At 43.1% G+C, this 23,294-nt stretch overlaps 2 protein-coding genes across 4 annotated transcripts in view; one reads left to right on the top strand and one right to left on the bottom strand.

Annotated features, from left to right (window-relative positions):
- LACTB (lactamase beta) overlaps positions 1–8,309 on the top strand; it is a 60,573-nt gene extending 52,264 nt beyond the window's left edge. Inside the window, exon 6 of the mRNA XM_073652709.1 lies at positions 6,537–8,309. Coding sequence (XP_073508810.1) covers positions 6,537–7,044 — 508 coding nt within the window. The 3' untranslated portion in view covers positions 7,045–8,309. The remainder of the gene's footprint in view (positions 1–6,536) is intronic.
- A 1,086-nt stretch (positions 8,310–9,395) lies between these two features.
- RPS27L (ribosomal protein S27 like) lies at positions 9,396–21,499 on the bottom strand. Of its 3 annotated transcripts, none has more exons than XM_073652711.1 (4): positions 21,379–21,499; positions 16,236–16,344; positions 10,282–10,392; positions 9,396–9,639 (listed from the first exon to the last, which is right to left on the bottom strand). In XM_073652711.1, the coding sequence occupies exons 1-4, from the start codon at positions 21,382–21,384 to the stop codon at positions 9,611–9,613; spliced, it is 255 nt and encodes an 84-aa protein (XP_073508812.1). In that variant the 5' UTR covers positions 21,385–21,499; the 3' UTR covers positions 9,396–9,610. The 3 variants fall into 3 exon arrangements, with proteins under 3 accessions (XP_073508812.1, XP_073508811.1, XP_073508813.1); XM_073652710.1 differs by having other exon boundaries at positions 21,259–21,386; XM_073652712.1 differs by lacking the exon at positions 21,379–21,499 and adding an exon at positions 16,476–16,634.
- Positions 21,500–23,294: the final 1,795 nt, after the last annotated feature.

The raw sequence follows: 23,294 nt of genomic DNA, 5'->3' as shown, positions 1-23,294 counted from the left end.
AAGTTGAAAAACAATGTTTTATTGTTGTATTACTTTGGACCACTAATTAAAAAATCCATTTCCATTTATTTCTGAAGATATTGTACAGTGTATGAAAAAAATGAAGGGGTGCCAATAATGGTGAGCAGCACTGTATTATGTGAAAAACCAACTGTAATTTTCTCTTGTAAGGCTATGTGCCCACCATGCAGAAATGCTCCGGATTTTTCCTGAGCGTTTCTGCCTTTCTCTGGCAGAAAAAAAACACATTTTAAACGGATTGTACATGCGGATTTTACATGCATTTTTTTCCTGCCAGGGACAAGCGGAATGAAGCGATTTTCACATGCATTTCCGCATGATGATTTTAGCATCACTTGGAAAGTGCTTAACAACTTGGTCACACTATATAAATCCATGCAACCGGCATTGATTTATATAGTGTGACCGTAAAAGAATGGTAAAAAATAAATATTATACTTACCTTCTGATGGCCCCCGGTGTCCTTGTCCTGGCTTGCCAGCAGCTCGTGGTGGACTAAAAGGACCAGCCATGATGTCATTTAGTTATGTGATGGGTAACGCGACCGCCGACGTCAGCGGTCGCGTGACCCGTCACATGACTAAATGATGTCACTGCAGGTCCTTTTAGTCCACCGCGAGCTGCCGGCAAGCCAGGACAAGGACACCGGGGGCCATGAGAAGGTAAGTATAATGTATATTTTTTATTTTATTCTTTTTTTACAGGTACTATGGTACCCGGGTCTGGAGGAGAGTCTCCTCTTCTCCAAACCCGGGTACCATCCACACATTGAACTGCATGATATCCGCATGTGCAGATGCAGTGATGTGTAATCCATGCGTTCCAATGCAAGTCAATGGCGGCGAAAACGCAGCAATTCCGCAAAATAATTGGTAATGCTGCGGATTTTTCCGCAATGATAATCCACAGCGGAAATTTCTGCAGCATGTGCACAGCATGCAGATTATCATTGGGGAACATGGCAGACCTTCTACCAAGCGTTTTTTAAGCGTTTCTGCAGCGGAATTGCCGCTGCGGAAACGCTTAAAAAAAACGCATAGTGGGCACACAGCCTAATACGGAAGTATTTTGTATGAGCTTGTAATTTTGGCTTCTACTATTCACAATGTAAATGTAACCTTCCTCTATGTACTTCCCTTTCTATAAACTTTTCCATGCAGTACTGTTCCTTTCCGTCAAGTGCAGATGAATAACTAATTTAGGTAAATTGCACAATATTACCCACTGACCAATAGCCAGCTATATCTCCTCCATACACAGGAGCATGCCTGTGTTTTCTACACGAGAGCCTTTGATGTACATCTCCTGGAGAGCAAAAGTTCATTGGAAAATATGGCGATGCAAAAAACTAGTTTTTGCAATAAAAAGTGTCTTCTAGTGTGTGACAGCAGCCAAATATAATAAAAACCTGATATAAATCTGGTATCGCTGTAAGCGCACCAACCCAAAGAATAAAGTCGTCTAATCACTTATACCGCATGAGGAACAGCGTAAAAAAATTAATAAATAAAACCAATTCTTCATTTGCTGTTGATTTGTTCATTCTGCCTCCCAAAGATCGCAGTAATGCTCAATTCACATTTATCCTGCGCTCTGCACTGAGCTCTTAGACCAGGGCTTCCATGTAAATCTGTGAAATATGTGATTCAGACAGAATCCCCGGCAGAAGATGCACTATAATGAGGCAGATGGAGGCACTGTGGACGCCATCTGGTCTGTGATCCAATGGTGTCAGTCTTTTTAGGCGTGCATAAAAGTGCCGTCGGCCACAGTTTTGTGCACTTCTGAAAAGAAGAACACCGCTGAACAGAGGACAGACTGAGTCCAGAGTAACTGCTGCCTCATTATAGTGAATGGACCCCTCGGCAGTTTCATCTGAATCACGTCACTCTGAGATTTAAATGGAAACCTCGATGTAAGTGCTCAGCTTAGAGGGGAGCGGAGGATAAATGTGATCCAAAATATTATGTAAAATGTTCCCAATAAAAGCTTCAACTCAGTCCACACAAAAAATTAAGTCCCCACTCAGGTTCGTCATCAGTCAACAGAAATATAGGGGCTTCCACGTTACTGGTAGCACAAAGGCTCTGGAAAAGCGCTATGGCTCCTCGCCTCCCAAAAGAAATTCAGCGCTCCAAAATCCAAATGCTCCCCTCCCTTCTGAGCCTCACAGTGTGTCTAAACCACATTTAGCATCAACATGTTTGGCAGGGGTATAGTTTCACTTGAGGGGGGGATTCTGCTCTCTTAGCACTTAGGGTCTCTGTATATGGAGTCCTCATACTATTCTAGCAAAATCTGATCATCAGTAAATAGTGCTCCGTTCCTTCAGAATCTCGCCGTGTGGCTAAGCAGGACTGTACAGCCACATATGGGGTATTGCCACGTTCAGCAGAAATTGTGTGACACATTTTGGTGCCATTTTTACCCATTTCCTAGTGTGAACATGTAAAATCTGGGGCTAAGACAACATTTTAGTGGTAGAAATGTAATTATTTTTTCTTCACTGCCCAATGGTATAAAATTTTGTGACTCACCTGTGGTGTCAATATGATCGCTACACCCCTAGATGAATTCATTGAGAGGTGTACTTTGTAAAGTGATCTCACTTATGGGTGTTTCTGCTGTTCTGGCACCTCAAGGGCTCTGCCATTGTGACATGGCACCCTCAAACCAGTCCAGCAAAATCTGAACTCCAATATGGCGCTCCTTGCCTTCTGAGCTTTGCACTGTGCCTCAAAAGTAGTTCCCCCCCCCCCCCCATACATGGGGTATTGGCATACTCAGGAGAAATTGCACAACACATTTTGAGGTCCATTTTCTCCTGTTATCCTTGTGAAAATAAAATTTGGGCCTAAAATTTTTTTTTGTGAGATAAAAATGCGATTTTGTTTATTTTCACAGCTCTACATTATAAACTTATGTGAAGCACCTGGGGGTTCAAGATGCTTACCACACATCTAGATAAGTTCTTTGAGGGGTCTAGTTTCCAAATGGAGTCACTTGTGGGAGGTTTCTACTGTTTAGGCACATCAGGGGCTCTCCAAACGTGACATGGGGTCCACTCTCGATGCCAGCCAATTTTGCGTTCAAAAATAATAAACTTCTTGAATGTGGTTTTGAGCACCTTGAAGGGTTTCGTTTTTAAAATGGTGTCACTTTTGGATATTTTCTGTCATAACAGCTCCTCAAAGTCACTTCAAATGTGATGTGGTCCCTAAAAAAAATGGTTTTGTAAATTTTTTTTGAAAAATTGTTGATCAACTTTTAACCCTTATAACTTCCTAACAAAAAAAAATTGTGTTGATGTAAAGTAGACATGTGGGAAATATTATTTATTAACTATTTTGTGTGACATATCTCTGATTTAAGGGCATAAAAATTCTAAGTTTAAAAATTGTGAAATTTTTTTTACATTTTTGCCAAACTTCCAATTTTTTTCACAAATAAATACAAGTCATATCAAAAATTTTACCACTAGCGTGAAGTACGTCATGAAGAAATTTCAGAATCTCTAGGATCCGTTGAAGCGTTCCAGAGTTATTACCTCAAAGGGACAGTGGTCAGATTTAAAAACGAGGCCTTGTCATTAACCTACAAAGTGGCTTAGTCCTTAAGGGGTTAACCTGAATTAGTTTTATTATTCAAACCTTTAAATTGCTTTTAGTAGAAAATAGTCTGGCGTCTTCTGCATGCAGTAGTGTCCAATGATGACTTGATGCTATCACACTTCATTACCTGAAGCTGTAATGCCAAATACACAGGTCCAAGGGCGAATAAAGGTTGTGGACTATGTCATAGAATTATCATGCGTGTCGTAGGCAACACAGTAACTCCAGATGGATAGGTGTGAAATGGATGGTTCTCTGTCACATTCAATGACAGAAAATACAGGAGAAAGCAGAGTTTTGGAGGTCACCTAGGATATTCCTGGGCTGTTCACACTTACTGCCTAATACGCTTCCACACAAGCCACATCATCCCTCACTTGAGAATTGACATGGGCTCAGTGCAGTATTGTAGAGTCTTTGTAAGTGAGACACTACTATAAGACCACTTGGATTCTATGTGTTTCACCTGTGCATGAGACACTGACTGCAGGAAATGGTGGTAAAACAGTGTGGTGTGGTTATTGCTGTTCATATATAATTTATTCCACTAGGTAGAGTTACATACGCTACTGTTCAAAAGTTTGGGGTCATTTAGAAATGTCATTATTTTTGAAAGAAAAGCACTTTTTTGTCAATGAAGCTAACATTAAATGAATCAGAAATACACTATACATTGTTAATGTGGTAAATGACTATTCTAGCTGCAAACATCTTGTTTTTATTGCAATATCTACATAGGTGTATAGAGGCCCATTTCCAACAACCACCACTCCAGTGTTTTAATGGTACATTGTGTTTGCTAACTGTGTAAGAAGGCTAATGGATGTTCAGAAAACCCTTGCACAAGTATGTTAACCCAGCTGAAAACGGTTTGGCTGATTTGAGAAGCTATAAAATTGACCTTCCTTTGAGCTAGTTGAGAATCTGGAGCATTACATTTGTTTGTTCTATGAAACTCTCAAAATGGCCAGAAAAAGAGAACTTTCATGTGAAACTCGACAGTCTATTCTTGTTCATAGAAATGAAGGCTATTCCATGCGAGACATTGCCAAGAAACTGAAGATTTCCTACAACGGTGTGTTCTACTCCCTTCAGAGGAAAGCACAAACAGGCTCTAACCAGAGTAGAAAGAGAAGTGGGAGGCCAAGCTGCACAACTGAGCAACAAGACATGTACATTAGTTTCTAGTTTGAGAAATCGACGCATCACAGCTCCTCAACTGGCAGCTTCATTAAATAGTACACGCAAAATGCCAGTGTCAACGTCTACAGTGAAGAGGCGACTCCGGGATGCTGGCCTTCAGGGCAAAGTGGCAAAGAAAAAGCCATATCTGAGACTGGCTAATAAAAGGAAAATATTAATATGGGCAAAAGAACACAGACATTGGACAGAGGAAGATTGGAAAAAAGTTTTATGGACAGACGAATCAAAGTTTGAGGTGTTTGGATCACACAGAAGAACATTTCTGATACGCAGAACAACTGAAAAGATGCTGGAAGAGTGCCTGACGCCATCTGTCAAGCATGGTGGAGGTAATGTGATGGTCTGGGATTGCTTTGTTGCTGGTAAAGTGGGAGATTTGTATGATGTAAATGGGATTTTGAATAAGGAAGGCTATCCCTCCATTTCCCTGTGGACAGCGCTTGATTATAGCCAATTTCATCCTACAACAGGACAATGACCCAAAGAACACCTCCAAATTATATATGAACTATTTAGGGAAGAAGCAGGCAGCTGGTATTCTCTCTGTAATGGAGTGGCCAGCACAGTCACCAGATCTCAACCCCATTGAGCTGTTGTGGGAGCAGCTTGACCGTATGGTACGCAAAAAGTGCCCATCAAGCCAATCCAACTTGTGGGAGGGGCTTCAGGAAGCATGGGGGGAAATTTCTCAAGATTACCTCAGCAAATAAACAGCTAGAATACCAAAGATCTGCAATGCTGTAATTGCGGCAAAGGGAGCATTCTTTGACGAAAGCAAAGTTTGAAGGAGAAAATTATTCTTTCAAATAAAAATCATTATTTCTGACTTTGTCAATGTCTGGACTATATTTTCTATTCATTTTGCAACTCATTTGATAAATAAAAGTATGAGTTTTCATGGAAAACACAATTGTCTGGGTGACCCCAAACTTTTGAACGGTAGTGAGTGTATAAGAGAAATTAGGTTTGTCCTATATTGGAATTTCATATGACATCTGATCACCATTAAAAAGATATATGTTTGGAATAAACTTATTTAAAAAGTCTTCAGACAATACTTTCATTCTATTTCAAAGAGAACCTGTCCCATTGAATATTAAAGGGTTGCCCACTACTCAGACAACCCCTTTTCAGGTACCATATTCTGGCATGCAAGTTAAAAACAGCCTGTACGCCACCTCCAGTGTCGTGTCTACTGTGACTATCACCTGAGCCTTGCAGCCAATAATCTGCTGCTAATAGGCAGTTTCACTCACTTCTTGCAGATGATTTAGACATCTAGAGGAAGTGAAAGCAGCAGTTCTGACTTCCTCCGGATGTCAGTTTCATCCAATGGAAGCGAGTGAAGCAGCCAATTAGTGGTCACTGATTGGTTAGAGAGCTCACGTGAACTCCAGCACTGACATTGCCGGACCGGCACCGGAAGTGAGTACTAGTAGTAGACAGCCCATTTAAGTCTGAACTACCTGCAACATGTTACAGGGGAGGAGGAGATTAATGCATAGATTTCTGTGAAAAGACTTAGTATAACATGTATTTTATTAATTGAGCTACTTGCTCATTTTGGGCTTAGGAGTCCAGTGGGTGGTCCTAATCAGAGACTGATGGCTATTTTCAAAAATGACATGTTCCTGTAAGCTTGGCATGTATCATTGTGGTCATGAAGAGATGTGCAGATTATCTTAATTTTGTCTCCTACAGATTTTACAGCATCAGTGACAAGAAGCGTCTAATAAACTGTCCATACGTCGATAACTCCTGTAAATGGGCAGGTGGAGGATTCCTATCTACTGTGAACGATCTCCTGAGGTTTGGAAATGTCCTCCTGTATAGCTACCAAGCCAAGGAAGCATCCACAATGTTGCCTGGATATCTAAAACCAGACACAGTTTCCATGATGTGGAAACAAGTACCTAACACTGAAATGTCGTGGGATAGAGACGGAAAGTATGCCATGGGATGGGGAACGGTGGAAAGAAAGCAGGATTTTGGGCAGTGTAAGTGCCAGAAGCATTACGTATCGCACACAGGAGGAGCAGTCGGAGCTAGCAGTGTCTTGCTCATCCTGCCTGAGGAAGACAATGAGACAACGATCCTTCCAAGTGGCGTTGTGGTGACTATAATAGCCAATATGCAAGGTACAGGGCTCAACACCACGGCCTTAAAAATTGCACTGGAATTTGAGAAAGTCAAGTCAGCCCAGTCATAAGCTGCCATTTCCTTGGAGCCATATTTTAAATGGAGTGATTTTATAACTTATACAAAAACTAATGAAAAAAATCTTAAAAGTAAATATAACTGGTATAATTTACTAAGAAAAAAAATTACTAAATGGTTTAAAAACATTTTTACATTAACCCTTAAAGCAGTTAATTATTATTTTCATTATTCCTGCATTTAAAGAGCTATTCTTTTATTTTCCAAAAGCATTATTGCCTGTCAGTGTTAAACTGATAGCCTATTAGGCCTAGGCTCTGACAGACCTGGGGGTCACCTTAGGGTTTCAGCTTCTGAGGTCACCCGTAGGCACCTTACGCAGAATGCTTATGGTGAGGCACAGTGATCCCAGTCCCACCCCAGTGTCAAACGCCCTAGATGCCACGGCAAATAGTGACTGGGTATTTAACAGGTTTATCTGCCAGGTTGAGAGGGAATTTGGTATTACCAATTATGACAGGAGCCTGGCAGTGTGTTAGCCACTATCCTATGAATACAGGGGGCAGAACCTACAAGATCATTACGATTGATATATGCATCATGGTGCAGGAACAAGCACCCCATTCACGAGAGATATCTGGTATAATGCCACGTAACGTCGGAGTACGGACTGATTGACAGACAGACGGCGGGATCCTGACCTAAGGCTTAAGACATTACAATATGAACCATGTAAATGCATTTTACGTAAATTTTTATACATTTTTTTTCAGTCCTGTGTTACAATGTTTTCACATTCCAGTGCCCTAGGCTCCACACTCTGAATGTATTAGTGTTTTCCACTTATCACTGCACTACATTACCTAACTGCCTTTACATGGTGATTTTAGTGCATTTGTTGGCTTTTCATAAACTACAAATCCCAGCATACTAGGACTTTCTACAGGTTTCACATTGTGCTGGAACTTGTAGGCTAGAGGATTTTCCCACATAGTACCTGTGGTTGCCTGAGTAATTGCCAGATCGGTGCTTTGAGGTAAAATCAAGCAGGTTTTACAATGCCTTTTGAAACTAGTGAATAAAAATGTCTGACTGTGAAAACCTGTGCTAATGCATTGTAAAACGTGTGTTTTTTTCTGCGGCACACTTCCACCATCATGGGTGAAAAGAACTTTCATATGATCTCTTCTTTTTACTATACTAGTCAGTTTTTTTCTGCTGTGGAATGCAAACTTTGGATAAAGCAAAAAAAGAATGTTAATTTGTGCCAAATTATATTTTCACTAGCAATAAAGTTCTTTTATCAAAATGTAACAATATTGCTTTTGCACCTTCATTAACTAAAAGGAAATTATGCAGTTTGTTATATAAGAAAAGCACTTTTTTATGTCTTCAGGTCTGCCACCGAGTTTCCGCCGCTGCTCCTGGTGTCTAATATTGGCTGCAGCGCTAATATAAAGTAGACAGCGTGGCAGCCAATAAAAGAGTGTGGGGTTCAGCCTACACGTCAGAGCCACTGAGCCCAGAGTGACGGGTAATGTGACGTTGGTGCCACAGCCAATATCCGATACTGAGAACAGCGGCAAAGACCGTGGTAGACACAGGGATGGTGAATAAAGTGGGGGTTTTTTGTAACAAATTTTATACAGGAACCCGGGATTTTCTGAAACGAGATAAACCCTTTAAAGGGGTTGTGTGGTACTTTAGATTACCCCCCCATGTATTCCCCCCCAGGTCCCTAACATTTTTTGTAAATACCTTCTGCTGTTGATAATGCCTGTGAGTGGCGCTATCGGTGGCCGCTCACAGGCATCACGTGACCCCAGCGCCGACGTCACGACAAGTGAGGCGTGACTCAGTGCTGGGGTCCCCGCGGTGGCTGCTGGGTTGTGGGCGAGGTTATCCCCCGCATCACATCCAGCATTCACCGTGCCCTTTCCCAAGGAATGGGGAGAGGCAGTGCGCGCGGTGGATGCCGGGTGTGACGCAGGGGGTAACCCCGCCCATAGCCTGGCATCCACCTGGAACCAGGAAGATCGTGACCCCCGGCTGCTGCCAGCACTTGTCGTGACATCAGCGGATGTCAGCGCCGGCTGCAGCCGGGGGTCACGTGATGCCTGTGAGCGGCCAGTGACAGGCATTATCAACAGCAGAAGGTATTTGCAAAGAGTCTAAGGGACCTGGGGGGAGGGGGGGATACATGGGGGGGTAATCTAAAGCACCGCACAACCCCTTTAAATATAGAAACACATACTGCAATTTACAGTATAGAACAAGTGAATCTAATTTTCAAAACCCTATTCACATGTTGCAGATAAAATGAGAACTTGCTCATTTATGTGCAGAATTCACCTTGTACAATGGTGTGGAGTAAGGTGAAAGTAACAGATGAGGACAAACCTGTCAATTGCAATTCTGCATTTATTTAGGAAATGGTTTGCACATATTCAAAGTCCAACTGCAAGAAAAAAGAAATCTCCCTGAATTACAAAAGCCAACGAGATTTTGCACAATACCACAGCAAGGACAGTGGTGCATGAAACCAGACATAAGGCAAATCATCCTGAGGGGTAAGTTACAAGGTGCGGCAGAATCCTCTCCTGCTACGAAGAAAAACTTCAGTGTTGCTTTCGCCTGAAGGAACAACCTGTGAACAGAGAATGCAGTGTTTAGGCTTATAAGACTGAGCAACATCTTACACAGGAAGGTGGATATTGGCCGACAAAACAGCTTCTGATCAGAACGCTGCCTGCAGTTATATGGAAAATAACAAAATCTGAAATGATTTTCTCAATTCAAAGGAGCATGGAAGGTACTCAGTCACTACACTACGCAAGACCCCAATACAAGTTCTAGGCCCACTACAGATTAAAGAGTAACAGTCGTTTTAATTTTTATTTCATAAACCAATATTAAATATTCAAAATTAAATATTCTTATTTTTCTTTACTACGGACTTTACCAATTATAATGTTGAAAAATAAAATCCACATGTTATATGCAGCAGAAATATCCACCCTGTGTGCAGGCAACCTGATGGATGGGATGGATATGCTGAAAATGTTACCTTGTGGATTTACGCTTCGTACATTACCAGCCATGTGGATGAGACCTGTATAAATCCCATCCACATGCTGCAAAAACATGTCCACATGGAAATTGACCTGTAGTGGAGAATTTTAATGCCACATTATGTCAGTTTCTGTTGCAGATTTGTATCCCTTTTCAATTCACATCCTATAAAATAGAAAAAAAACATTTCCAATAAAAAGACATTACCATACATTACCTTCCGTGAGCCTTGCTTTTCCACCTGTGGGCTGACACAGAACAGTAGAACAGCCTACACAAAGGACAACCGTTTGTGCGTGGCTGAAAACTGTAGTGATTTTATAGCAGCCTAGAGAGAAAAGGACAAAATTACACACGAGTCTGCCTGGCCTGAATGTGGATATGCAGTAGGATTAGAAGCTCATGATTTGTTACCTTTTTGTACCAGTCACTACTTGAAAACGGACAGGCAACATAAATCACACCCATTTCTATAGGATTAGGCATAGTAGAAAGAAAAAGCAACAGGCCTTAAGATTGGACTGACTATAAATAAAAGTAACATCATAGAGTTTAGAGTTAACTACTTTGTTGAACTCGGCCATGAAAGGTTTGTTCAGTGAAAAGCGCTGGGACCTGCACTGATCGGCAAAACAGGGAACTTTTATCCCTGTTAGAATGGAGTGTCAGTGCACACACTACACCACTGCTCCATTCATTCCCTATAGGGCAGCCTAACATTGCGTTAGTCTTTTTTACAGCAGCCCCACAGAGAATTAATAAAGCGCAGACAGGCATCCCACCTGCTGTGTGATTTTTTAAGGCTATGTTCACATGTTTTCGCTTACTGTGTCCTAAGGCTATGTGCCCACTATGTGTTTTTTTAAGCGTTTCCGCAGCGCAGCAGCAATTCCGCTGCAGAAACGCTTAAAAACGCTTGGTAGAAGGTCTGCCATGTTCCCCAATGATAATCCGCATGTGCTGTGCACATGCTGCGGAAATTTCCGCTGCGGATTATCATTGCGGAAAAAAATGCAGCACTACCAATTATTTTGCGGAATTGCAGCGTTTTCGCCCCCATTGACTTGCATTGGAACGCATGACATCCGCATCACTACATGTGCACATGCGGATATTATGCGATTCTATGTGCGAATGGTACCCGGGTTTGGAGAAGAGGAGACTCTCCTCCAGACCCAGGTACCATAGTACCTGTAAAAAAAAAAGAATTAAAATAAAAAATACATTATACTTACCTTCTGATGGCCCCCGGTCTCCATAGCGATCCGTCCTGGCTTGCCGGCAGCTCGCGATGGTCTAAAAGGACCTTCCATGACGTCATTTAGTCATGTAACCTGTCACATGACTAAATGACGTCATGGAAGGTCCTTTCACACCACCGCAAGCCGCCGAAGACACTGGACGCGAGACCGGACGCAGCGGAGAAAAGACCAGGGGCCATCAGAAGGTAAGTATAATGTGTTTTTTTACCATTTTTAATCTTTTTGGTCACACTATATAAATCTATGCCGTTTGCATGGATTTATATAGTGTGACCAAGTTGACAAGCACTTTCCAAGTGATGCTAAAATCAGTTGGAAGTGCTTGTCAACCCGCATGCGGAAATGCATGTGAAGAACGCTTCACATCCGCTTGTCCCTGGCAGGAAAACGCATGTACAATCCGCATGTACAATCCACATGCGTTTTTTCTGCCAGGGAGATGCAGAAACGCTCAGGAAAAAATCCAGAGCATTTCTGCATCGTGGGCACATAGCCTAACAGAGATACAAATCCCCTGTTCTGCTGAATAGTGCAGGTCCCAGCAGTGTTATCTTTAGTACTCTCCTAATCAGTACAAACAGGTAGAGAAATCTACCTACACAAAAGTAAAACTCTTGGGTCAATTGTGATAAATAGCACTATTGTGCTCAAGCTAAATTGCAGTTTTAGGCTGTGTGCCCACGATGCGTCTTTCAAGCGTTTACGCTGCGGAATTTCCTGCAGCGCCATTGACTTGCATTAGAACGCGCCAATTCCACAAGACTGTATCTGTACTTGCGTAATTGGCGTGTTCTAATGTGCGGATAGTACCTAAGTCTGGCGGAGAGGAGACTCTCATCCAGACCTGGGTACCATAGAATCTGTAAAAAAAAGAATTTAAAATAAAAAATAAAGTTTATACTCACCTTCCGATGTCCTCCCGGTGTTTTGTCCACGCCGTCCGGTCTCTTGCAATGCTCGCGCTGTTATGAAGGACCTGCCATGACGTCACTGAGTCATGTGACCCATCACATGACTCAATGACGTCACCGCAGGTCCTTCACACCACCGCGAGCATTGCAAGAGACCGGACGCAGCAAAGATGACACCAGGAAGACACCGGAAGGCGAGTATAATCTTTTTTTTTTTTTTTTTTTTTTTTTTACCATTCTTATTTTTTTTGTTTTTTAACTATTACTTGGTCACACTATATAAATCCATGCCGGTTGCATGGATTTATATTGTGTGACCAACTTGTCAAGTACTTTTCCAAGTGATGCTCAAAATCGCTTGGAAAAGTGCTTAAAAAAACGCATGCGAAAACGCTTCTCTGGCAGAAAAAACGCATGTAAATCTGCATGCGTTTTTTCTGCCAGAGAGGCAAAAACGCTCTGCATCAAATCTGCTACGTGGACACATAGTCTGACTTTGTATGTAATGTATTATGTGGATATCATGAAGCTGCAATGTTATACTTTATCAAAATGCAATTTATGTTTTTTTTTAACCTCCATATTGTTTTAATCAAGTTTTTATGTTCTACTCAGTTTTCAAAAACATTTGAGTTTTTTTCCCTATCATTTACTTTTTTTTTCTCTTAGGCTGCGTTCACACATTTGAGTATTCGCTGCTTTTTTTTACGCGTGTGTATTTTCCTGCAGTTTTTACCTGCGTTTTTTTACACAGGTAAAAAAAGCACCTCCATTCACACACTGCGTTTTTTGCTGTGTTTTTTTACGCATGCGTTTTTTCTGTAGTGTGCACTCATACTGTATTATGTAGTTTCTCCTGCACCCCCGTAAAAAAGCGCTGGAATTACGCAGTGTGTGAACACCGCTGCGTAAGGCTGCGTTCACACATTGCGTATTTCCCTGCGTTTTTTTACGCTGCTTATTTTCCTGCTTTTTTTTACCTGCGTTTTTTTAAGCAGGTAAAAAAAGCACCTCCGTTCACACACTGCGTAAAAAAGCGCAGAAAAAAAACGCAGTGTGAAAATGAAGGGTGACATGTGTACTGTCTGTGTGTCGTGTGTGTACTGTCTGTGTCTATGTGTCGTGCGTGTGTCCCTAGCAGTGTATGTACAGACTATGGATACTCACCTACCCGATGGATGAGAGACGCGTCTGCTCTGTCCCGCGCTTGCAGCATCTGCTGTGAAGCGATCAGCAGACTGTCAGCTGACCGACTTGTAATCAGCTGACCGGCCGGTTACAAGGCGGTTAGCTAACAGCTGATCGGCTCACCGGCAGATGCTGGAAGCGCGGGATTGGAGCGGACCGGACCGGATGCCTCTCCCCTGACATCGGGTAGGTGAGTATCCATCCTGCGCCTCCGTAAAAAAGCGATGGAATTACGCAGTGTGTGAACACCGCTGCGTAATTCCATCGCTTATAATGGGCACAATAGAGAGAAAGCGCGGGACGCAGCTGCGTAAAGAATTGACATGCCAATTCTTTACGCAGCTGCGCTTTCCCGCTGCGTAAAATTACACAGTGTCTGAACGGCAAAGTGAATTTCCCATTCACTTTGCTGGCAGACACAAGGCACATTGCATATTTTCAAAAAGCGCGTGCAAAAAAGCGCGCGAAAATACGCAATGTGTGAACACAGCCTAATTCCATCGCTTATAATGGGCACAATAAGTGAGAAAGCGCGGGCTGCGGTGCGTAAAGAATTGACATGTCAATTCTTTACGCAGCTGCGCTTTCGCGCTGCGTAAAATCACACAGTGTCTGAACGGCAAATTGAATTTCCCATTCACTTTGCTGGCAGACACAAGGCACATTGCGTATTTTGAAAAAGCGCGCGCAAAAATACGCAATGTGTGAACGCAGCCTTAAACCCTAAAATTTTTACGTTTTTACTCCTGTCACTGGGTCTCATGAACAGCTGTCACTTCTCCTCCCTCATCTTTATGGTCACAGGCAGGATTACAATGAAAGATAACCGGCTCATATAAAGATAATACAGGATTACACCTTTTGTAGTAGGTGATGTCACAGCTCCCCTCCCCACTTGCTTGCACAATGACCTCTGCCCAGATCACAGAGCATGGCTAAAAATTCTCCTAAAGAAGTCAATGCATCAGCTCCGTAATATTATTTTCTACAATCATGAGGCTGATATAAAGCATATCTCTAAATGCTGTATCCAGCTCGGGCTATATGCCTGCCCCATGTTCATGTACAGAAACAAAAATATTACAGTCAGAAAATAAAATCAGATCATAAAAATAAGTATCAGTATCTAATTCATAAAAAACAGATGTAGGTGATACATTATCTTTAATAATGCCTTCTCAACATATTCATTTCTTGCCAGTTTTCACATGACATTAATAAGAACCAATTCTTAAAGGGAATCTGTACGCAAGATTTGTAGATCTGAAGCATCTGTCACTCCAGCTCTATTACCCACCCTGTGCCGCCTTCTATGTTTGACAGCCTCTATGCTGTGTGACTTCAGACAGTGAAGTAGGAGGCAGCGCCGCTGGGCAGGGAATAGAGCTGGAGTGACAGAGGCTTCATATCTACAGCCTCAGTTGCAGATTAATTCAAACACTGATTTCTCAGGAACGGAGAAATGGACTGGCCACGTAAAAGTATTGCTGGACTTGTCTTTGAAATATCTATATGCATGTATATATTTAGGGGGGAGGAATCCTGCTGACAGATTCCCTTTAAATACTATATTCCTTAATGTAAAATAAGGACACCCTATACTCCCCGCACTGGGAGTGCACTCCTGCACTGGGTCTCCTGAAGCTTGCATAACATTGTTATGATGCATGAACCCTGAGTATTTAGTTACTGTGCTGTTACTCCCGTCAGGGGAACCTTGGACGTCTTAAAGGGAACTTGTCACGTCCTAGCTACTATGTACACTGACCTCATAGCATTGTTAGTGATGCAATGTGCATCACTAACAAGCTGTTTTCATGAAAATTGGTGCAGCTATAATGATTTTATAATGTTTAATATACTTAGATCCTACCGGCATTTTCAGTCATAGGGGTGTGCTTGTCATCTTCAGTCATGGGCGGGCGCAGCATTCAGTCACCGCTGGCGCCACCCATGTATTTGAATCCTGCTCTCGGCAAGTGCTGATATTGTGGGGCGCAGGCGCACTTGTATATGTCCGGCAGCCTGCGCAGTGAAGCTGTGTAATTTGCAGCTTCACTGCGCATGTGCTATGACGCTCTATTCCCCGTGCTTGCGCAGTGAGGCTGTGTGATTACCAGCTTCACTGTGCATGCGCGGGGAACATAAAGCGTCATCGCGCATGCGCAGTGAAGCTGGTAATTACACAGCTTCACTGCGCAGGCTGCCGGACATATACAAGTGCGCCTGCGCCCCACAATATCAGCACTTGCCGAGAGCAGGATTCAAATACATGGGTGGCGCCAGCGGTGACTGAATGCTGCGCCCGCCCATGACTGAAGATGACAAGCACACCCCTATGACTGAAAAGGCAGGTAGGATCTAAGTATATTAAACATTATAAAATCATTATAGCTGCACCAATTTTCATGAAAACAGCTCGTTAGTGATGCACATTGTATCACTAACAACAATACGGGGGCAGTGTAGATAGTAGCTAGGATGTGACAGGTCCACTTTAAGGAAGTGAGAACACAGCAGCCCATTAGTGACTGCTAAGAAAGCCACACAAGTCTGAGGCCCCGTCATTGATTTAGCAATGTATTGGAGATGAATATAGGGTGTTTTTATTTTACATTAGGGAATATAGTAATTTGGAAGGGGTTGTCATAATAGTGGGCAACCCCTTTAAATAGGACTGCACCATGTAAATACACCATGATTACAGAATATCAGTAACATTACAGTGTACAATCCTATGCACCACAACTCATCACAGCAGCCTTAATGAAAAACAAAACAAACTTCCATCACTAACCAGTCCTCCTTACCTGGACATTTCACATCCATGAAGTAGGAATTTGGGCTCTGGACTAACCTCTTTTTCTTATGCCTAGTCCTCTCCTCATCAGCGGACGGATGCAACAAATCTTTTGCCAACTGAAAAAAAATCCACATTTCAATGATCCGTTTCATTAATGCGAAGAAATAGAATTATTCCAGATGCAGAATTTAATGTACAGGACAAGTGAAGAAAACAAGAACAATCAGAAAAGCAAGAGGTGTCATACCATGGTGTCTGCTAGAATACAAGTCTCTGTGCCGCTAGATCACTCACTGTTTGGGTTATACTGCAATCACGCCTAACCGATCACTGACTAAATAGGCAGCGCAGACAAGTACAGACATGTTATTCAGCCCTGTGACCACTGCACTGCCGCTGGCTGCGATAACACAGATAATTAACCTTTGTGTTCATTTTGCTGCTAAATGACTAGTCATTTGGAATTACGAGCGAAAAATACCAAAAAAGTTTTTATAGTAAAGGGTCCATGTTTACATGAGACTTCAAAAAAATCTCTGCCAAAGACTGAGGAAACAAAAAAAACTAAAAAACAGTTTTCAGCAATTGAAAGATATAATAACAAAGGAATATTTCGATTTCACAAATTGGGGAATTTTACTAGGAATCGTGTTATGATTGATCTGGACACCACCCATCCTGAGAATAAATAGGACATGGGGCTTATTCAGTGCCATAGTCACTTGCATGGAGCGGTGCTGCAGTTCCCCTGCACAGTAGCTGGCCAGAGCTCTACTATGCAGGACAAGACTGTGAAGGGGCAACAATGCTGAATAAAGCTCTACAACCCCAGACGCCATTGGTCATGAAGGAATGGCATATCCTCGCATTATACCATCACTCTTAACCACGTAACTGGCCAACAGAACAGCAGTATTAGATTGTAACAGAGTGAACGCACTGGTTTGGATATACTGGAAGCAATGAACACTCCCCGTACCATCAAGAGTAAAAGTGGGGCGCAAGTGTGGGGAACTGAACCCTTAGATATAAAGGAATTAAAGTTCACACTACAGCGTCCGCAAGCTCCCAGCACATACATATCCATAGGCCCCCCTCATAACCCTGTAGAGGACAAGAGAAACGTTAATGCTGCATGGAATCCCGCTTCAGTATACGCTTTCCACAGTAACGGCAAAACCACTGCATATTTGCAACAGAGCTATTGACGTTTTGCTGCAATGTGGAGAATTATAACAATATACTGTGATGAGAACTCTTTGTATATTGATGGTATACTTTTCTCCAGTCATGTGATCTCTTGGCGACCCACCTGGAATCACATGGCCTTTTGTTCACAGAAGGGAGGTGGTTAACAGAATTTTCAGACTAATCCAATTGGAGTCATATAAAAATGTACTTTTATTTATGTTATTTAAAAATCTTTTGTTTCTAAAATATCAATTCTAAATGTCTCAGTTTTGGACTGCAATCTCCACAGTATTTTATACTATTCACACTGCGTTGTTCTCCCACAGTGCGGTTTGGATTAACGTAAATTAGTACTCATTGAGCCTCAGCCATTAGGGCTCGTCAGTGCCTGCGGCCATTAATGAAATCTCTACTTTGTATTAGTTGAGATGAATCAGGATCTAATAGTATTGGATCCGTAGATAATGGATGTCACTTCCTATACCAGTTATATTGGCGTAATTTCTGGTGAAAGGAAGCTATATTGCCGACTTACACAGGTGCACTAATTTTGGCCTCTCTTTTTAGGGTTTCCTCGCCCTTGAATGGCCAGGCTTTCTTAGGCATTCAATCCAATAATATATCTATTAGCCCTAACGTGGTTAACGTTTCAGTAACTAGAATTTCCTACATGATTAACTTGCATGGACTGTAGCACATACATTCTCCATGGATGGAGAATGTGCATAACAAGCTTATTATCATAGATAATGATGATGACTGCACAGAGTGTCGCACAGTTATAACGTAGGAGATCTCCGTTCAGGCTCCCTGACTGTATACTTTAAATATCTTAGGTTATTTAGGAGACTATTAAAGTTAGGACACCATGTCTTCAAACAGACAGAGATGGTACTGGCTCTAGCTGGTCATGCTTTGCTGTACTAATGCATCATGCGATTTATAGCAAACCACCAAGAATGAACATGCAGGATGAAAGCCAAGAATCAAGATGGCGGCTGAAAGAAGAAAACAGGAGGCGGAACTACATGAAAATAAGTATACTGTATATAAGAGAAGTGCAGAAAGTTATAGACAATCAGGTGGGGGCTGCAGTTATACAAGAAAAAAAATTGGAGTGCTTCCTTCTTTAACGGTGTTTTCCCCAAATCTGCAAGTTATCCATAGGATAAGGGATAAAACTGCTGATAGATGGGGGTCTGACTGTTGGACTTCCAATGTTTGGGAAAAGGTCTCTGGAGCCCTGTCTTAAATGAAGCAGAGATGTGCATGCTCAGCTTCTGCTCTATTCATCGTCATTGGGACTGCTGGAGCTAGCCATACACTGTACTCTGCTTTCTCAGGCAGTCCCATAAAAATAAATGGAGAGGAGGCAGAGCAAGTGCACCTCTGTTAAGCCAAGATCTCAGGCTTGCTGTGGGTCCTTGTGCTCAGGTACCCCAGCCAACAGCAAATTATTTAAGAAACCCCTTTAAGGGCTCGCTCACACTAGCATGTAACTCGGACGAGTGCTTGACAACCGACAGACAGCCGGCGCTGGAGCAGTGGGGTATTTACCAGGCTCATAGAAGTCTATTCATCCCCTACTTTCTGGTCATTTTAAAAATAATCTTGGACATCCTGTAAAATATTGAATAACTACTATAATACTTTGGTATAATGACCTCTATAGTCTCCCCCAATTCTCTCTTTTGGTATAATGACCTCTATAGGCTCCCCTCAATTCTCCCCTTTGGTATAATGACCTCTATAGGCTCCCAAACAGATCATGTCATCCCATCGTTAATTGACCCCACTGGCTGGCAGTAAAATTCCATCTACAGCTCACCATAGTTATGTGGCCACTAGCCAATATAGGTGGGCAGATTTTCTTTTAGGCTATGTGCCCACGATGCAGAAATGCTCGAGATTCATGTGTCCTTGTCTCGGCTTGCCGGCAGACTAAAGGACCTGCAGTGACGTCATTTAGTCATGTGACGAGTCACGCGACCGCTGACGTCAGCAGATCCTTAAATCTACCGCGAGCTGCCAGCAAGCTGAGACAAGGACACCGGGGGCCATCAGAAGGTAAGTATAATATTTATTTTTTACCATTCTTTCAGTCACACTATATAAATCCATGCCGGTTGCATGGATTTATAGTGTGACCAAGCTAAAATCGCTTGGAAAGCGCTTGACAACCCGCATGCGGAAATGCATGTGATGAACGCTTCACATCCGCTTGTCCCTGGCAGGAAAAACACATGTACAATCCGCATGTACAATCCACATGCGTTTTTTCTGCCAGGGAGATGCAGAAACGCTCAGGAAAAATCCGGAGCATTTCTGCATCGTGGGCACATAGCCTTAGGGTGCAAAGGTAAATAGGAATTTTGTAGGGTTTTGTTGTTATGGCATTTAGTTACTAGTAAGTAGAAATGATGTGTTCATTTTATTCTGTGGTTCAGTACAATTCCGCTAATACCAAATTTATATATATTTTCTATGTTTTGCCATTTCTAAACAATCAAAACACTGGTTCTCAGAATACAAAATTCTCTTTTTTTCACTTAAAGGAAACATCACTCGATTCAGGCTGCTCAAGCCACAGACAGCATGAATCAGAGCTCAGCAGCACAATGGCAGCCAAGTACGTCTTTCATAGTCTGAAGATCCAGTCAGTGACTATAGAGAGACATAACTAGTCCAGCACGATGCCCAGCATTTGCAAAAATTATTTTTTGATGCTGGTTGGACGAGGATTTTTAAGCCAGAAGGATCCACCTAAAAATACTGTAAACATTGTCAAATACTTTTTTTTTTCTCTGCTTCACATGGGAATTTGAACATTTGATAGTCCTAATTCATAGCAATTGGGGTATCAGTCCAGCCCGATCTATATATGGCTTCTATACTAAATTTATTATGACTGGCACTTCAGATCTCCACAAAAAAAAAGGATCATTTCTATTAGGGGCCAGGTGCCAATACGGCCATACCGTACCCTAAGCCACACCGACGAACGGTCATACCATACCCTAAGCCACACCGACGGCCATACCGTACCCTACGTCATACCGACGAACGGCCATACCGTACCCTACGCCACACCGACGAACGGCCATACCGTACCCTACGCCACACCGACGAACGGCCATACCGTACCCTACGCCACACCGACAAACGGCCATACCGTACCCTACGCCATACCGATGAAGGGCCATACCGTACCCTACGCCATACCGACGAATGGCCATACCGTACCCTACGCCATACCGACGAACGGCCATACCGTACCCTACGCCATACCAACACGTTCCATTTAACTACTTGGCGTCGGCACTATACATGTGCAGCAGATGCCACTGGGGATATAAACGCAAATCACTTATAGAGAAGAGGTCAGAGGTATGAGAAAATAGGACTCTAAAAAATGTATGGATCCAGTTTTTTTTTAATGCAGGGCAAATTGTATGGCCCAATCCGCTTCACTATTCTGTAGAAATAATTTTTCTTTTTTTTTTAAAAAAAAGGAAAGCCGACATCCTGGCCAGGCATGCACAATTTTTAACAAGTTGCGTCAATGGCGCACTGAGGGTCCATTTATCGCCTGTGCTGAGCGCTGTCACGTCGGACTGCCAAGCTTCAGCAGTGTGAGAGCCCGCATTAATGAACATGCCGCTAGGGGGCGGTGTCACACAGCAGGACATGTGCTCCGGGTGGACGCGTCACGTGCGCGCAACATATGCTCATTACTGCGCCTTTTCTCACGCCTCCTGCTCTGCCGCAGCTCCTATACATATGACGCAGTCACACTGGAAGGGCTCGTCAGCGAAATACCGTGCGCCACGTTACCAGACCATGTATAACAGCTCCACGTGACCGGCGGGCACCGCACAGGCCACTACTCGCCGCCAGCCACACGTCTCCTCACAGCGATGCAGGACTGGCCGCCCGGTTCCCCGGCAGCTGTCACTTACAGGCATGACTGTCCCGTGTGCACATCCACAACACACTCCACGCAGCAAAACTTCCAGTTCCGGGCAAGGGGGCGGGGTGAGCCAGCGGGGGCACTTTAGTGAACAGCTTGGCGGCCATGTTGGTTTTGGGCAACTACCAGTGCCTGCCGGCTTCAGCAGGAATGGCTTCCCGTTCCCGTATACATGGCTACCACCAGCCAGCAGTGTTACATCTGACCAGACCTGAGCAGCCATTACTATTAGCTAGCAAGACATAATGCATAATGTTTCTAGATAAAAAAAGGTGCAAATGTGTGTAAACCAGGCATGCCAGGGCACAGTGGGCAGAGTTGTGCTACATCTAGCGCAAAGGAATAATTGGTTGCCCATGGCAACTAATCTCATTAATGTGCTGTTTGCTATTCTGTAGCCTGAAGTCATTAACATTCATACTTACAGGAGTCTTCCATCCATTTTTTATGCTTAAAAGCTGTGCCTAGGTCTCATGGTCTTCTGTAGTCTGAGATGGACATGTGACCTCTGCAGCCAATCAGGGTTCACATTGGCGAACAACAGCAGTGATTGGCTGCAGTGGTCTCATGCTGGTCCGTCTCTGTAGATCCTGGTCTGGTTGTAAGGACATCTTTAGACCATACTTGGTCACTTTTCATCATAAAGAGGGATGGACAATCCCTTTAATAATGAACATGTAACAGATTTTCAGGTGCCCTAGCTGCCCGCTGCCAGCGACTCCCAGTGATGGTTTTAGGCGCTACACATTTGTAGTGGTGTTCCTCTTAGTAGCTCACATGGTAATAATACCTGCTCCCTACAGAATAATATTTCACTCCGGACCCTTAAAAAATAGTAATATCTCTCTTTGTGCCTAAATACAATAGTAATGTCCCATCTGTCTGCCCTCACTCACCAGATTTCCTCTATTGTGCCATCATAGAGTAGTTATGTCTTTTGTGGAGATGCACAGTAAAAGTGCTCCTTCTGCACACATTAAAGGGGTTGTCCACTACTATAAAAGTTAATGAACCCAGATTGCTGTAAGAAAGCAAAAAATCTATACAGCACCCGTCCAAGTGGTGAGTATAGGTTATTTGGTTTCTAACACCGCCCTGGGCCTATTAAGATTAACTTCTATTAGTAGCAGAGAAAAACTTTAAGGCTATGTGCCCACGATGCAGAAATGCTCCGGGTTTTTCCTGAGCGTTTCTGCATCTCCCTGGCAGAAAAAACGCATGCGGATTGTACATGTGGATTGTACATGCGGATTGTACATGCGTTTTTCCTGCCAGGGACATGCGGATGTGAAGCGTTCTTCACATGCATTTCCGCATACGGGTTGACAAGCGCTTTCCAAGCGATTTTAGCATCACTTGGAAAGTGCTTGACAACTTGGTCACACTATATAAATCCATGCAAACGGCTTGGATTTATATAGTGTGACCCCAAAGAATGGTTAAAAATAAAAAAATAAATCTATACTTACCTTCTGATGGCCCCCACAGTCTTGCTTCGCTCCATCCTGGTTGCCGGCAAATTGCGGTACACTGAAGGACCTGCTGTCACATGACTATGACGTCAGCGCAGGTCCTTCAGTCCATCGCGAGCTGCTGGCAAGGGAGGAACGAGCGCAGTGGGGGCCGTCAGAAGGTAAATATAACATTTTTTATTTTATTATTTTTTTCACAGGTTCTATGGTACCTGGGTCCGGAGGAGAGTCTCCTGTCCTCCACACCCGGGTACCATCCGCACATTGGAACGCATGGAATGCGCATCTACAGTACATATGCAGTGATGCGTAATCCATGCGTTCCAATGCAAGTCAATGGTGGCGAAAACGCAGCGCTTCCACAAAATTAATGGACATGCTGCGTTTTTTTCCGCAATGATAATCCGCAGCGGAAATTTCCGCAGCATGTGCA

Source organism: Phyllobates terribilis, unplaced genomic scaffold (genome assembly GCF_046119375.1).
Source record: "Phyllobates terribilis strain yellow unplaced genomic scaffold, ASM4611937v1 Scaffold_11__3_contigs__length_659146591, whole genome shotgun sequence".
In the NCBI taxonomy this organism is placed as follows: Eukaryota; Metazoa; Chordata; class Amphibia; order Anura; family Dendrobatidae; genus Phyllobates; species Phyllobates terribilis.
Note: the sequence above shows the minus strand (reverse complement) of the source record. Positions and strands in the feature narration are given on the sequence as shown.